At 39.4% G+C, this 17,494-nt stretch overlaps 1 protein-coding gene across 2 annotated transcripts in view; it reads right to left on the bottom strand.

The window, feature by feature from the left end:
- The window catches only part of LOC139747329 (calcium-activated chloride channel regulator 2-like), a 35,386-nt gene extending 18,352 nt beyond the window's left edge, over window positions 1-17,034 (bottom strand). Inside the window, exons 1-7 of one of the 2 annotated variants that reach the window (XM_071659514.1) lie at window positions 16,920-17,034; window positions 10,241-10,529; window positions 7,215-7,371; window positions 6,850-6,961; window positions 6,243-6,358; window positions 3,596-3,701; window positions 145-378 (exon numbers count right to left, since the gene is read on the bottom strand). In XM_071659514.1, coding sequence (XP_071515615.1) covers window positions 145-378; window positions 3,596-3,701; window positions 6,243-6,358; window positions 6,850-6,961; window positions 7,215-7,371; window positions 10,241-10,529; window positions 16,920-17,000 — 1,095 coding nt within the window. In that variant the 5' untranslated portion in view covers window positions 17,001-17,034. Of the gene's footprint in view, window positions 1-144; window positions 379-3,595; window positions 3,702-6,242; window positions 6,359-6,849; window positions 6,962-7,214; window positions 7,372-10,240; window positions 10,530-13,446; window positions 13,747-16,919 lie in introns of those variants that run through there. The other variant, XM_071659513.1, reaches the window with a different exon arrangement.
- Between the last annotated feature and the right edge of the window lie 460 nt (window positions 17,035-17,494).

Here is a 17,494-nt window from a genome sequence, read left to right as displayed (position 1 = left end):
AGATACATAGAGACTACTTACTTCTGTCATATAATAGTACAGATTTCACATGTCTTGGCAAAAGAATATGGGTAATAGTGAGTACTGGTAATCATTAATGACATCAGCAGTTAATTCAACAATATTAACATTCAGAAGTATTACTTGCACTCCCTTTTCGATTGCTAACTTAAGATTCTTCTCCTTCTTTGATACTTCAGAGGATTCAACAGCATCTGCCAATATCTCTCGGTTGTCATCATTAGCCAGGGTTAATGGACCACAAGACTTGAAAACGGCATCAGCAAAAACTACAACGCCCACCGAAATCTCAGATGATGCTTCTACTATGATGAACTGCTTCAAAGAGTCCTGCAGGAACTCCCATCTGCCTTTGACCTATAATTTACAAATAATAATGATAATCACCACTACTAATAATAATAAAAACAATGATAATAATAATATAATTATAAATAATGATGATGATGGGAGCACTGAAGACTGTGTGGAAAGAGAGGTCTTTGTCTGGGAAGGCAAAAATGGGTATGTTTGAAGGTTCCAACAAAGTTATACGGATGTGAGGCATGGGCTATAAATTAGGAAGAGTGGATATGTTGGAAATTAAATGTTTAAGGGTGATACATGGTGTGAGGTGATTTGATAGAGTAAGAAATATAAGGGTGAGAGAGAAGTGTGGTTCAGAGAGCAGAAAAGGGTGTGCTAGAATAGTATGGACATATGGAGAGAATGAGAGTAGTTAACAAAGAGGATGGATGTGTCAGATGTGGATGGAACAAGAAGGGGTATACCAACCTGGAGATCGAAGGATAAAGTGAAACAGATTTCAGGTGATTAAGGCCTGAAAATCCAGGAGGGTGAGAGGCATGCACAGGATAAAGTGAATTGGAATGATGTAGTACACATGTTGATGTGCTATCAATGAACTGAACCAGAGCATGTGAAGCAGATAGGGTAAACAATGGAAAGGTCAGTGGGCCCGGTTGCGGATAAGAAGCTGTGGTTTTAGTGAATTTACACGACACCTAAATAATGGATGTGAACAAGTGTAGCCTTTCTTAGTTTGTTCCTAGCACAACCTCACTAATGCAGGAAACAGCAATCAAGTATGATACAAAATAATAATAATAATGTGGACAAAGCAAGAAAAAATCCAAAACTCATCCATGAAATAATGAGAAATGTACTTTTAATCAAAGAGCAGCTAATTAGGCTTAGCCCCAACACCAATAACATGAAATGGGAAGGTCTTAGAATACACTGAAAAACTGAGAAGAGATTATAACAGAATACTGAAAGGTCTTGACTTATACAAGGTTCATGGTCATGATAATATTTCATCAAATGTGCCAAAGACATGAAGGGATACACTTAGGAACTCTAGTCGCTGGAGACAGCAAAGTTCAGAAGGAGGGTGCAAAGAGCAAACATCAAACCTATGTTTAAGAAAGGAGACTAATAAGAAATGTTGGATTACAAATTGATCTTCCTTCAAGGCACTAGAAAGTATAATCAGAAAGCTAATGGATGGCTTTCTGCACAGGAGATATTACTTAAGTGAGAGATAACATAGTTTCAGAGAAAGGTCATGTGAAATGTACCATTAAGATTTCTATGAAAGAGTTAGCTCTTTTTCAGATAAACTAGTAGATGTGAACACTCTGTACCCTCATCTTCTAGCTTCTGTGGAAAGCCAAGAAAAAGTGAATTACTGGCAACTGTGAATGAGATTACCAGACAATTTCATCAGCTTGATTACAGATACAGTATAAATCCTCACCCCATCATTTTCCTTTTAGAATACATCCCAATCTGTCAGCACTAACCAATAACATCCTGAAATTATATCATGCCAGCAACTTCTATCCTGCCAGGGAAACAGATGAACAAATCTGTGTGTAGGGGTCATTTGTCATTCGTCTGGCAACATCCTTGGCATGTCTACAAACAGGACCTCCCTTTTCATAGTGTAAAAGAGAGGGCTGGGTGGATTCTTTGTAAACGGACTGCTTTTTTTATAACTGGACTGCCAAAGGGCATTTGACACCATACTAGAGGGTAGGAAAATTAAGATGGGTCACTAGGCAGGAATAAAGTGGAGACTCCTTCAATGATTATCTCGGTGAAAAGGAATGAAGGAAATCTATCAAAGAATCCTAACTGAAATTAGCAGAGGTCACCAATAGCACTGTAGGGCTCTGTTCTTAAACTCTTACTCTTCTTGACCTGTTTGAATGACTCCTCACGAGGTATGGACTCTTCCAGATGATGCAAAGGTCATACGAGAAGTACAATAAATAGCAAGGAAGATAGCATCAACTCACATGGGGTCTAGACAGACTGCAAAGCTGTTCTAATACAGAGTTGATGAAAACTGACTATACAGCAAAAAAAAAGAAGGGACACATTAGAAGAAGGCCTAAATTAAAATACTATCTAACAAGAAATACGCTGCAAGAATTTGTGTGAGGGGAATTTCAAAGTTGACATCATGTCTAACGTGCCACCAGAGTCACACATACGGAGAATTCAAGTACAGAGAATAGAAAATATTCAGCAAGCTGTTCACATCTTACATAAAGTCAAAACTAGATGATGCTTCTAAAGTCTGATCACCACACCTACATTAGTACAAAGTGCTAATAGAGAAGGTCCCTAGGAGGGCAACAAAGATAGTACCAAAATTAAGATGGAGGAATTACAGGGAAAGGAAAGAGGCCTAAAATTTACCAAACATGGAAGAAAAAGGAGTGATCTGATTATGACCTTTAAATTTCTAAACCTGACTGAAGAAATACACAGTAAACAGTTTTACGTAAGATGTAGGGATAGTGCACCCAGAGTACATGACATGAAACCAAGCAAGGAACTTGGTGGGTAAATAGAATAAACTGACTGAGAACATGCTAAATGTAGACAGCATACAGAAGAAAAAATAGTCATACAATAGATAATGTTCAAGAGATGGGGCCGCACAGGTGTAAAATTACCTTCATGAACAGTACAAATACGTGGTTACACACAAATGTGGAAATCTTTTCCCATACTGTACAAATAAGTTACTGTGGAATTACACACACCCATCCCAGTCTCTAGCCAGGTAATTTCTCCTTTTCCCACAATTTCTGTACTTACTTTTATGTATGGTCCATTCTAGCTTATCATTACCTGTTTTTTTTTATAAATTTCAATCCACGTGCTTCTGAATTTACACATTGGAGGAGTGAAATCTTCCCACAGTCTCTTGTGCCCAGCCCATGACTCTGCATCAAGATATACTTTTGAATTATGATTTCTATACAGTAAAATAATTGCAAGGATTCTTGTTAACATTTAAAGACAAAATATTTCCTGTTTTACGATACCATTGACTTTCTTTTTGTGGTACAGTATAAGTTCACATAACACCCTTGCATATCTTGACTTCTCTCTTTTTTATTTCCTTTCTTGTATGTGCTAAATGATTCCTTCAATAATTTCAATAACTCATTATGATGACCATCTACTGCCACAGAGCAACAGAGAACTTCTATGTCACTCCTCTGGCAAGCATTCTTCCCTTGTCCCACAGATGGCTCCCCCATAAAGAACTCACCTCCCCCATGGTGACACTACAGTCCAGCAGGAAGATCAGTGTTTCCCTGGGTTGGGATGCCCTCACAACATTGAATGTCAAGTTCTGCTCAGCATTCACTGGCCTCCTGAGGGAATAAAGCCAGACATATTAAAAAATAAAAAAATCAGTATTCTGTAAATGAATTTTCTACAGCTTACAATGATATTCATTTTATCAATATAATCAAATTACTAATTTGATATATGTTTGTAGTGAAAGTCATTATCAGCTTTTCTTTTTCTTCCAAATGAAAAAATGTAACAAGTATTGCAGAGGATAATGCCCCATAATAAGCTGGCTTGGATGTAATGAAACTTAGAAAAGACCTCCTTGTCTTTACAACTTGTCTTCAGTACTGAAATACTGGAATTTCTCCTATCTTCCATTGAAAGTAATGACTGCCTTGTCTTCATTGCTCAAAGAATTCCTTCATTCATGTCTTCTGTATATTGGCGTCTTCACTCACCACAATATGATTCAACCCTCTGTTGTTTTAACCTACACAACTACCCTCCCTTTGTTTTTCTTTTTGCTTTTTTAGCCTAAACACCCCAGACCTTTTCCCATCTTCAAAACCATGACACCCATCCTTCCCCCATCTTAATTCAGCAATTCGCCCTTTCCTGTCATCTCAACCTAGGAACATATTCTTCCTGTCAGCCAAATCTGGGCACCTATCATTCCCTATCATCTCAACCTGGCATCTACCCTTCCTTTTCTTCTCAGCCTCAACATCTACCCTTCTCCCGTCTTCTCAACCTAGGCATCCAACTTTCCCATCTTCACTTGTATACATCTACCCTGCCCCTTTTGTTTTAACTTTTAGAATTCATTTTCCTGTCATCTTAATCAAGGCACCCACCTTATCTCCGTCTTCTTAACCCCTGACTTTTTTACACAGCCGCCCATCCTTCCCCTTTTTTCTCAACCAAAGCACCAACCCTTACCCTGTTTTCACAAACAATGAAACTACTTTGTCTTCACTCTATACACAAACCTTCAATTGTTTTCACCCTTCTCAGGCACTGGCCTTTAACCCACTTAATAATACACATACCTTCCTGTTTAATGTTCTACCAATTCATCAACCTACCTATATGTCCATATATGCAGGACATTCATAAGTACTACAAGCAATAATAAAACTAATGTTGAAAATTTTTATACCAATACTATTCATTTTTTTTCAAATCACATCACGAATTAGCCTGCACAGGTGCCACAAGCTGTACAGATATTAAATATATAAAAAGTACAATGCCCAGTCAGGACCTCAGGTTATAAAGCCTTGTGATGCTCTGGGTGTGTGTGCGTGTGTGTGTGTGTCTATGTGCTGAAAGTGCAGTGCAACTGAACAGAAAGTGCCAGTGTCTTCTTCATGGTAGTTACATCGTGGGCATAAAGGGTCTTGGGATATGATCAAATGGTGCTTGTAGTGTTGTAGAGATGGGCGATGTGCAGAGAACTCATGTCTGTCTGGGGAGAGTGTGGTTTCTGGTGGTTGTATGTCTGGTGGGATGATTAAGAAAGTGAGATAAGAGGCCGATTGAGAAGATGGAACATGAGACAGGAGTAAGAGGTAACTTCTTTAATGGACAGATTATCTTAGTGCAAGAGAACAAGGGCAAATGTCAGAGGAGCCTTATCCTGATGGGTTGTGGTGACCAGTGGAGTGCCACAGGGTTCTCTTCTAGGACCATTACTTTTCCTGATGTATGTAATGACTTACCTGAAGTAATGGAAAAAATCTGTTTTCAAATGACACAAAGGTCATGGGGTTAGTGAAAAACAAGGAGTGTATCAACTTACAAAGGGAACTAAACAGACTCCAGAGTTGGTCTGATACATGAATGATGAAGCTCAACCCAAGAAATGAGGACAGGATAAAATGAAAGAAGGCCTCAATATGATTATTACCTAGCAGGAAATGAGCTTCAGGAGTTTGTAAGTGAGTAGGATTTGGGAGTTGACATCATCCCTAACTTTTCACTAGAGTCCTAAAGTTAGAACAGTTGAGGAAACAAACTGCCTGCCTGCTTCTAAATTTTAGAATAGCTTTCAAGTCTGTGGATAAGGAAATATTCAGCAAGCTGTTAATTGTCTAAACACAGCCAAAACTAGAATATGCTTCTCAAGCTTGGTCACTATACCTTAAAAAAGAAATGAAAAGAGCTAAAAGAAAAGGTCAAGGGGAGTGCAACACAGACATTACCAAAATTACGAAAGCTCAAGTACAGGCAAATAACTGGAGCCTTAAATTGTCCCACCTTGAAAGAGGGAAGAGTTAGGGGTGATTTTAAAACAGATCATTGATGCAGACAGACTACAATTCTTTGAGAGATATAAGTCAAGAGCAACCATACAATGCAGCATGATATGAAGCTAGAAACTTGTTAAAAAAAGATGCAAATAAGTACTTATATAGCATAACAGTGGAGGAGAAATGGAATAAAATGAATGAGAATAAGGTTAATGCAGATAGCATTCATAAATTCAAGTTGCATGACAGCAAAGAATGTTCAAGATATGGGGCCCCATGAGAGGAAAATTCCTTCCAAATATAGTACAAATAGGTAATTATGAGTAATTACATATTTACATACAAAAGCAGAGAAAATGAACTTACTGCTCCATGTCAGGGTGTTGGTTGATGACATCTAAGGTGCTTTTTTTGTCACACAGTAGATTGTGCTTGGTTGGCGCTCCTTTATTGTGGTCACTGGAATTGCAAAACTTCACCACCTGCATTATGTTAAAAAGGTCATCACGATGTAGGTCAACATTCACCAGAATATGATATTCCATTATTTACAACAAAAACGTTTCTCAAAATCAAGAGTTTTGCCTTAAAATAGTTGTTGCTACAATTTGTGCTCCACTAACATAAAGAACAGTCACCATCAATCCTTTCATACAAGGTAGACATGGCTTACTGTGCTGAAGAAGGGGGAGTGTAGACAGGACCGACTCAGATGAAGAAAGGGATTGATAAACAAATGGGGAAGATGGACATGCATGACTTACTGTGCTCAGAAAGGGGAGGGGAAGAGAGGATTTACTGTGCTGAAAAAAGGGACAGGTACAAAGGATTTACTTTGCCGAGGAAAGGGATGGGTAAACAGGACTTACTCTGCTGAAGCAAGGAATGGGTAGGCAGGACTTAATGTGATGGGAAGAGAGACAGTTAGACAGAAAATATTGTCCTCAAGAAGGGAAAGGTAGATGGGACTTACTGTGCTGAGGAAGGGAACGGACATGAGCGATGAGGTGACAGTACTGTTACTGTCCATCTCATCTGGGGTGAAGGAGCAGTTCTCTTCCCTACTGATGTCTTTACAATCATCACTGGCAGAACAAAATAATACTCACATGTGTTATCTTGCAAAATATAATATTGAAAGTTATACACATTAACATAGAAGTGGCACATTTTTCACCAGACAATGTTCTTATCATTATGCTTAAGCCTATGTCAGAGATCCAACCAAATGTATGGACAAATACAATCAAATATATAAATGGTAATTCATTATCATCTGTTTGATATCTACACCTCTCTTTCTGTCTCGTTAATACCATTAATACTAATATCTCTAACCCCATGTCTCCAGATATCTCCCCATTGCTGCAGTAGTTGGGTTCAAAGGCCATGTGGTTGACACGGTAAGCCGATGGAAAGACGGCATCATGAAGGTGACCATATTCCTCAAACACTCCCCACCGGAATTTGGCCCATTCGTGCACCAGTAATTTGTCTGAAGGTAAGTGATTTGGGTTAATTTCAATAATCTTTCCCATCTCCAATGCCCTCTCAGGTTAAACTTCTTAAAACAATCCTTTATTTTTTTTTCTCTCTTTCATATATACAGAAGGGTGACAGGCATGTAAGGAATAGAGTGAATTGGAATGATGTGGTAAACTAGAGTTGACATGCTGTCAATAGACTGAAGCACGGCATGTGAAGCATCTGGGGTAAACCATAGAAAGGTCTGTGGGGCCTGGATGTGGATAGGGAGCTGTGATTTCGGTGCATTACACATGACAGCTAGAGACTGAGTGTGAATGAATGCGGCCTTTTTGTCTGTTTTCCTGGCACTACCTCACTGAAGCGGGGATAATGATGCTGCTTCCTTAGGGGTGGGGTAGCGACAGGAATGGATGAAGGCAAGCAAGTATGAATATGTACATGCGTATCTATGTATATGTCTGTGTATGTGTATGTATATGTTATGTATATATATGTGCGTGAATGGGAATTTATGTATATGTGTATATGAGTGGATGGGCCTTTGTCTGTTTCCTGGAACTACCTCGCTGATGGGAAACATCAATAAATAATAATAAACAAAATAAATAAACAAACAGACGAAAGAAATGGCCCAACCCACCCACATACACATGTATAAACATACAAGTCCACACACGCACATATACATACCTATACATCTCAACGTATACATATATATACACACACAGACATATACATACATACACATGTACATAATTCATACTGTCTGCCCTTATTCAATCCAGTCACCACCCCGCCACACATGAAATGAAAAACCCCCTCCCCTGCATGTGCGCGAGGCAGCGCTAGGAAAAGACAACAAAGGCCACATTCGTTCACACTCAGTCTCTTGCTGTCATGTATAATGCACCGAAACCACAGCTCCCTTCCCACATCCAGGCCCCACAAAACTTTCCATGGTTTACCCCAGACGCTTCACATGCCCTGGTTCAATCCATTGACAGCACACCGACCCCAGTATACCACATCGTTCCAATTCACTCTATTCCTTGCACGCCTTTCACCCTCCTGCATGTTCAAGCCCCAATCACTCAAAATCTTTTTCACACCATCTTTCCACCTCCAATTTGGTCTCCTACTACTCCTTGTTCCCTCCACCTCTGACACATATATCCACTTTGTCAATCTTTCCTCACTCATTCTCTCCATGTGACTAAACCATTTCAAAACACCCTCTTCTGCTCTTTCAACCACCCTCTTTTTACTACCACACATCTCTCTTACCCTTTCATTACTTACTAGATCAAACCACCTCACACCACATATTGTCCTCAAATATCTCATTTCCAGTACATACACCCTCCTCCGCATAACTCTATCTATAGCCAACACCTCGCTACCATATAACATTGTTGGAACCACTATCCTTCAAACATACCCATTTTTGCTTTCCAAGATAATGTTCTCAACTTCTACACATTTTTCAACACTTCCGGAACCTTCGCTCTCTCCCCCACCCTATGATTCACTTCCGCTTCCATGGTTCCATCCGCTGCCAAATCCACTCCCAGATATCTAAAACCCTTCACTTCCTCCAGTTTTTCTCCATTCAAACTTACCTCCCAATTGACTAGTCCCTCAACCCTACTGTACCTAATAACCTTGCTCTCATTCACATTTACTCTCAGTATATACTTTTTTTCAAACACATTCACCATATCCTGCATTAGTGAGGTAGCGTTAAGAACAGGGGACTGAGCCTTCGAGGAAATATCCTCAATAGGCCCCCTTCTCTGTTCCTTCTATTGGAAAGTTAAAAATGGGAGGGGAGGACTTCCACCACCCCGCTCCCTCCCCTTTTAGTCGCCTTCTACAACATGCAGGGAATGAATTGGAAGTATTCTTTCTCCCCCATATAAGGTTAGTCAAGATAACTAAGGCAACAGTCATGTTACTGTCCAATTTTGAAATAGAAAAAGCCTGAATACTACCCTGAGATATTTAATACCTTAATAGCTAATTTTTATTTGTTTCTAAAATATTATCACATTTATATATACTTCTTATTTATTAGGTACCTGTTGCCCCTGCATATTAGATACTAAATTACATTTCTTGATAATATTCTTCACTGTCCCTTTTTCCAGTTTTTAAACCTATGCAAAAATATACCCGAATCTATTTTTTCATAGGATGGCCCTTTTCTATGGAAGCTCATTATGCATGCTTCCCTCAGTGCTGAACATGAATCCTGGGTCTATTGTACCTTGATCAATTAGCAATGCCTTTAGCCATTTCATGTGAAGGGGTAAAAAGATACAAAATTCCCTGACTTTTCCCTTATCAATGAACTCAGATAATACTGACCTGAATCAATGTACCTTTACTTAAATGACAATACATAAATGATTATAGGCACAATTTGAAATGTATCATTACACAAAGGTCAACTCAATTTACACCTATTCAAACTGCATATAAATGAAAGAAAATTCACAATGTCCATACAACCCCGCTGCCAAAAACAAAAAATCTTTAAATTTTTCAAATTTCTTAGCACTTAATTTACTACATATGGAGTCATTCTAAGCTTTCACTAAAATCTCACATTTCCCTGACCACTTTCAAATCCTGTTTCTTTAACAAAAAAAATCCCATGCTTAATACCCCTGGGAACTCTATGACCCAGTTTATATAATAATTAAAGTTTAATCCTATTTGCACTATGTATACAATTAGTACTCATTTGTAAAGATTAAATTTTTTTGAGTGGATACATAAACAAATGAGCTTTTAGCCCTCTGATAAGACAGCATTGCTCGTTTTCAATCCTCACTCAAGGCATCCATTCCTTTTCCCTTGGTAAATGCCCATACCTTGAGACCCCAGACTGGAGTCATTGAGAAACGTATCTGACATATATATGAAGTCGCCTGGCTGACCACAACCCCGGGGCTGCTGAGTCCAGGGATTGTCCCCAAACACTGGGTGACGAGGCCCCAGCCGGATGTGGGCGTTGTCCCAGTTCAGCCCCAGGTCGCTGGCGTTAACGTGGACTTCACCGCAGTCCTTCCACGCGGCAGGAACCACGATGAACACCTCACCGAAGTACAGCTTGTTGTCCGTGGCGTCAAACAAGAGAGAGGAAGCGTTCACCATCACATCCTATAAAGAAATTGGAAAGTCATGCAAATGTAACATGTACCTGAAAGCGTATCAATATCTCACGTGTTTACGCTTTCAACAATATCCATTTTCCTTTTCTATTAGTGACAGTGCGTCTTAGGGTTTCATCACAGTGATAAATTAGTCTCGATAGTCATCTCATGAATTCATGATGAGGTGCTGAATCATACATTAACTCATCTACTGGTAATCCGCCTACAGGTTTATTAATCAGTAAGTAATCACTTCAAAATGGCAAAAACTCTCAAACAATCCCACTCGGTCGGTACCAAACTACAAAATAAGTTTCACTTTTGGGAGATGAAAGTAGGGTAACCCTAGTTCGTTCATATACTTTCAGATTTAACTTTCTAAAAATAACTTTACTTAAAAATCAATAATAATGGGTAAGATAATCTTATAAATTCTATTGTAATTCTTTCTACAAAGATTTTCGCAATCTGACGCCAAAGGCAGAGAGATGACTTGCATTCCTTTTCGTCTGCACCCTGTACCTCTATACTAAAGAAGGAATTTCCCCCTTTCCTGGCTTAGCACTTTACTTAACAGATGTCATCACTGCAGAACTCGTTATTTTGGATCCAGTGAGAGAAATCGCAAATGCCAACAGTAACTGATCATGTTCTAATTTCGGCTCTTATTTGAACGATGGCTTGGCCTGGCCCTTAAAGGTCATTGCAAAAGCCTTCAGTGAGACCCACAAGTGTTTTACCGTCGCGGCGCGAAAATCGCACTTTCATATTCACGGGTTAAAAGGGTCACTGTTCATACAATCGGTTAACTGAAGTTCGTTTCAGCCCGATGTATGAATCATCGGAGAGATTTAAAGATTTTCACTACTGTAGCCCGTTATTTCGTTCACAGCTTTCATAACAGCCGTTTTGTTTTGATTTTCTAACCAGCGATATGCTTTGAGTAAACGTGGATATTCCACGTGAGCTGAATGTTTGGTGAATGGAATAAATAATCACTTACGGCCATTGGTGTGTAAATGAAATAAATAATCACTTACGGCCATTGGATGTCCATCAACTATGATAATGACTGAAGGAAACAAATGGATGCGTTTCCAGAGAATTCGCACATGAACTTTTTTGCTAGATCTGATAACTTAGCATTTGTTGGGTATCTTCGTTACAACACTCGAGTTCGCATTAACTTTTTGAGTTTCAATGCCTTCATAGCAATGACTACCAGCTATTTTTTCAGCCAATGTTTCATTTTCACGCGACAAAGACTTTTTACTATTTACTTCAGAATTTTACTTTTGAATATTGATTACTGTCTGTTTTACAATGTCATCTATTTATTATATAGATTAAACCAACTCCCCAATGAATGAAACAGTGTTCAAAACCGAAATCAGCATTCTACCTGTAGAAAAATTAATTTCTCTATAGCAAATCTTAATTTATGATATACACGATACATGACCTGCAAACAACTGGTTCAAACAAATAAGCAAAATTTAGCCTTTCGGATATTAATCATAATAAGACTAACTAAAAATGCCAATAATTATGAAACAAGCCACAGTTTTCGAGATTTTTGTATGGAAGATGTGCAAGACATTACTGTACTGCTGCGAACCCACGTCGCCTTTAATATTTGATGACGCTGCGTCACATTTCCGACGAGCTCGTGAATGCGTCAGCGACCGACCCATCAAGACAGCGTATATCAAAGAAACAAAAATCAACTAACTTTTAACTCGTATCCTTTCCATATCACGGTAGTCTCAACTTCAGTTTCATTAACAATGAGTAAATCTCGCCCGTGTATATCCTAAAGGATTTCAGTTACATTATATTCATCCTAGAGCACCCCTTTTCACCATGTCATTCCAAATGGGCACTAAATAATTTATTGTACAACCTAAAGTGTCTGTCTTACCCATTCTAAAAGATCTCAAGATGAATACTTCCTCTTGCTAACTGAACTCCAGCAAAATATGCGTATATGAAGTCTAAAAAAAAGTTCATCAACTAAATTAATACTTTTAAATGACATCAAATATTTACGTCTAAGGACAGAGACGGTAGTGGTGCTAGTGTGATACACGGCATCATCAAACGTAGAGTAATAAAATAGAGCAATAGCTACCATTTCTGACTTAACAAATCGCCCATGTTAATATCCTGGAGATGATCAATCACTGTCAAAGCAGGAGAAAGCGGTTATTGACGTTAATCTGCCATGTCCTGATAAGCTGATAAGTTTATCAAGGAGGTAGTGCAGCTGGGAATCCTTCAATGGCCATGTGCACATGTTGCAGATAGGAGCTACAGGATGTCATATCAGTGAATCATCGATAATAAGATTCAACTGACATGATATAAAGAAAAATCTTAGAAATATCGCCGGCTGGCATACCATTACGCACTGATCTGAGAACCTTAGGAGTCGAGAGGATACGTTCCAACTTCAGCAACCTTGCGTTTATCTGGTCCTCAGTAATGTGACATCCCTTCATTTTATAACCGCTCTTAGATATCGTATACGATACACAACACACAAAGCCACCTAAAAGCACCCATACATTCATAAGCATACACCCTACATGCGATACTACGGCTCATCCTAAAACGACCCAGGCTTGGACCGGTGAACACAAACATTCTTAAATACTCCAACCAATGCTGAAATCAGTGACGGACGGTGTCCTTAATGCCACTACCAACGATTTTTCCACAGCTGGGTCGCCCTGTTCTAACCTCATACCATCCCTCAATGGATATACTGCCCACGCGAGGTGATGGCAGTGGTATGCCATCGTACTAATACCGAGAATAGGTATTAGTACCTATGAAGTCTTTGAAGACGTTTGTTTATTTCTGACCATCGGATGGAAACAAGGGAAGGCAGGGGTCACGGAAGAACATTACCATCTCCTCACCTTGATGCTGTTGACGTAAGCAGCACACTGGGCCATGTCGAGGTCCTCCCTGATGGCCACAACCACCCCGGAGTAAGAGTTGCCGTCGACGGTGATGGACTGTTCCGTGGAGGCACTACAGAACACATAAGCAACCAACACCACCGCCACTCCCACAATAATCTCCTGCCTCCACGCCATGTCTGCCTCACTTTACACCCACACGGTGTATCAGTATATATCACAGGACACTATATTATTCTCAACTGCAGCTGTATGACTGCTCGCTTACCCAGACGGCGGCTAACTGCCCGCTTCAAACTGTAGCGTCTGCTGCCCGGCTATCAGCTGATAAGTAGTCAACGGTGATAGTGCTGATAACAGCATAACAGTGTCCATAACCCTGCTACACTTGACGTACACCACTTGGTAATCTATAATAAACAATATGAGAACACCAGGGTATTATAAAAGAAAATTTGATAAGTCACAGGCTTCATGATACTTAAAATGTTCTGTTCGGGCATGGTACCCGAGGGTAAAAAAGGAACAGCCAAAGGAATGTACAACAACCAACAGTTCTTGGTCATGAGGGTACTAGTATTACACCCGTGTCATGACGTCACTGAGCAAGGCTGCGCCAGATCGTATTTACAACGTCCCAACTTGAGGGAAGCCAGGCCACCTGCCAGGAGAGAGCTCCAGCAAGCCCGGTAATACTACCAACATACTACACTAGTACAGACTGTGCCACCAGCTTACCGAGGCAGATGGCTTCAAACCTGAACAAAGTTCTCCTACGTTGAAGTTAATATACTGATGAGAACTGCACCAGCAGAAATGAATGAAAGGGGCTCGTTTTTCAGCATCATCCGATCTGCGATATCGGCCGATCGCGTTCCGCTGCATTTTATTGCTACTTCATCACACTTTGTTACCATCCTGATCTACGCCTTTCAGCGTGAAGCTAGTATTTGCTTTTGGCATGACAAAACTAGAATGTTCACAGAGTATCAACAAAAACATTTATAAATACATTACTTTCTTAACCCGATTTCAGACTCATGCTTGGCAGTCTCTCTCTCTCTCTCTCTACATATATATATATATATATATATATATATATATATATATATATATATATATATATATATATACATATAATTTTTTGGAAACTTTTTCACCGTTTTTCGCGTTTACATGGTAAAAGCAAAGAACAAAGAAAGGCTACATTCATTTCCTCATCCATTCTCTACCTGCCATAGGTAAGTGCACCGAGAGCAGAGACCCCTATTCATGACCAGGCCTCACAAACCTTTCCGTGGTTTCTCCGGCTACTTCATATGCCCCGGTTAATTCCATTAACAGCACGTCGCCCCATGTACACATGTAAAGTTCGCAATGGATCCTACGAGGTACAGGTCTCACTTAACACCTTTTTTCCATACTTCGAGAGAGTGATAATACAAAAGGAGCGGATTTCCAGCCCCCCACCCCCAAAACCACCCCTCCTAACCTTCATAAACCCTAAGCTATTCTGCGGCCCAATGAGCATGAAGGTACGATCCTTGAGCAAAACAGGACGACAGTTGCTCGTCATACTTTGTGCATATGGGGTTAAACAGTCACAGATCACCATCATTTGACTCTTGTCATTTAAAAACCAAAGTATGCGGAAAATGTATTGTGTATCTGGGGTGAGAAGGTCCAGGTTACTTGATCATTTGATAGCATCCCTGTATATCATTGAACACCTTATCTCGAGTCCATTATTTCCTTCAAAGTTCTAATCTAAGGTTCAAAGGCCCCAGTTTTAGTCACATCGCATAAAGTTTATAAGTACATTAGTTTTACAATGTTTACTTTTTCAACTTTCATCTATCATCATATACGAATTGCTTTTGAGCGTCATTTCTATTGTCATTAAGGAATCTTTTATTATTGTATCTTGTTGCATTTATATGGCCTGACTTTCCTTTCCTTACCAGGCCATTTTGTACCAAAAATTTGGGTAGATAAATTCTAGCATCATTAGAGTACCAATGCAGACTTGCCTTTCTTGGAGTATCCATTACGGCCAAATGTGAATTGATTGCATTGGATCGTGGTTGTAATAGTCTTGTACTTATCATGATCAGTAATACAAGGGAAAAAAAAGGTTCTGGCCATTTCAGTCTCTGGTGCAGAGGGCTAATTTGGCGGGAGAACAGCACATTGGCCGTCACCTACTTAACCATGGTAGCTGGTCTCGTGAGATGCCCGGATATATCTCTTTTTTTTCCCAGTGTCTTATCATCAGGGCTTGGCAGTGTTTTTTGGCCATAGTGATAAGATTAAACCAACCGTGGTAGAGGATGAGGTACCGAGGGAACCAGCAAAGGGATGCCTGGTTTTAACCTGATATTACCTAGATTTCAGTATAACCAAGTCTATATAAACATTATTCACCCATTTATCAAAAGTTTTGCAGAAACATGAAAATTTAGGTCCAGTAATTCTGATCTTTGTTTTATATAGTTTGTTCTAGTTCCCTGAATATCAAACTGCAATACCACATTGGAATGAGCAGATGGTATGTGAGTTTCCTTTTTATAAATCTTTTTGTATATGAGAGTATATCTTATTGGCCCCCAACTCCTACCCTCATATTTCTTTAATAAAGGCTGTCATTCTTATTGATATCTGCAGCACTCACAATTTAATTCACCTTCTTCCTTATGTAAGAACTTATTTAGGGAGAACATGTAGGGATCTTTTTTGGGAGAAATATATTCTCTCATGTCCTTCCAAGCTTAATACTCAACTCTATTTCATTGCAACATTTAACTTCAAAGAATTGGTGTGTGATAATGTAACAATCACTCCTTAATATTTTATCTGTCCTCACTAACCTCTCTCCATCTAATACGGGCATTTCGGGCACTTCTCCCACAGAAACTCATCTATATACATATATACACAAAGGCCACATTCACTCACGTTTATTCTTTGTCATGTGCAATGCATCAAAACCATAACCCCTAACAACAACCAAGCTCCATGGTATCCACTGGCTGTTTTACACACACACATATATATATATATATATATTTTTCTTCATACATATTCACCATTTCCCGCATTAGCGAGGTAACCTTAAGAAAAGAGGACTGAGCCTTAGAAGGAAATCCTCACTTGGCCCCTTCTCTGTTCCTTCTTTTGGAAAAGTAAAAACTGGGAGGGGAGGATTTCCAGCCCCCCACTTCCTCCCCTTTTAGCCGCCTTTTATGACATGCAGGGAATACGTGGGAAGTATTCTTTCTCCCCTGTCCCAGGGATGATATATACATATTTCATCTATACTTGCTGAAACTAAGATGAACATTCAGTGTTAAAAGTACCTTTCATTTTAAGAACCATTAAGTCAGCTGTCTTTCCAAACACAAATACATAGTATGCCATTGCTTAAACAATTCCTATTCAGATTTTTTACAAGATCCTCTGCCAAGTCTTACCTTCACATGCTGAATATGACATATATCAGCAATTATGTAGCAAGAAATCTGTATCTTATCAGCAAGATGTTGATAAGACATGGAGGTATCGTCCTGTAAAGATGTCCACTGTCATTGTTAGGAATGTACTGGATCCACTTGGCTCCTCATCCCTGTTGTTTCAATGACATAACTGATATTAGAAATTCAAATTAAAGAAATCCATTCTAAAGAACAGATTGACTAAACAAATGTTATACTAAACCACAAATTAGCTAAACAAGTATCTTTTTATTGCTTGGCTTTATCAACAGCTACAATTTTTTTTGTTTCCCAAAAGAAACGGTGAATCACCAAGACAGAATCTCCTAATCATGCCCGACACCAAGACAGAACCCCCTAATCACCAGGAAAGGCCCCTTAATACTGGAGAGAACCCATAGACCCTTGACACCAAGGAGGATTCCTAGACCCTTATCACTAGAGAGGGTTCCCAGACCCCTGACACTGGGCATGAACACCAGGAATTTAATTCAAATGAACTACAGTATGTCTGTATACACAGTGGTAGAAAGTATAAGCTGCAATACTCTGAA

This window comes from Panulirus ornatus, chromosome 68 (assembly GCF_036320965.1).
Source record: "Panulirus ornatus isolate Po-2019 chromosome 68, ASM3632096v1, whole genome shotgun sequence".
In the NCBI taxonomy this organism is placed as follows: Eukaryota; Metazoa; Arthropoda; class Malacostraca; order Decapoda; family Palinuridae; genus Panulirus; species Panulirus ornatus.
Note: the sequence above shows the minus strand (reverse complement) of the source record. Positions and strands in the feature narration are given on the sequence as shown.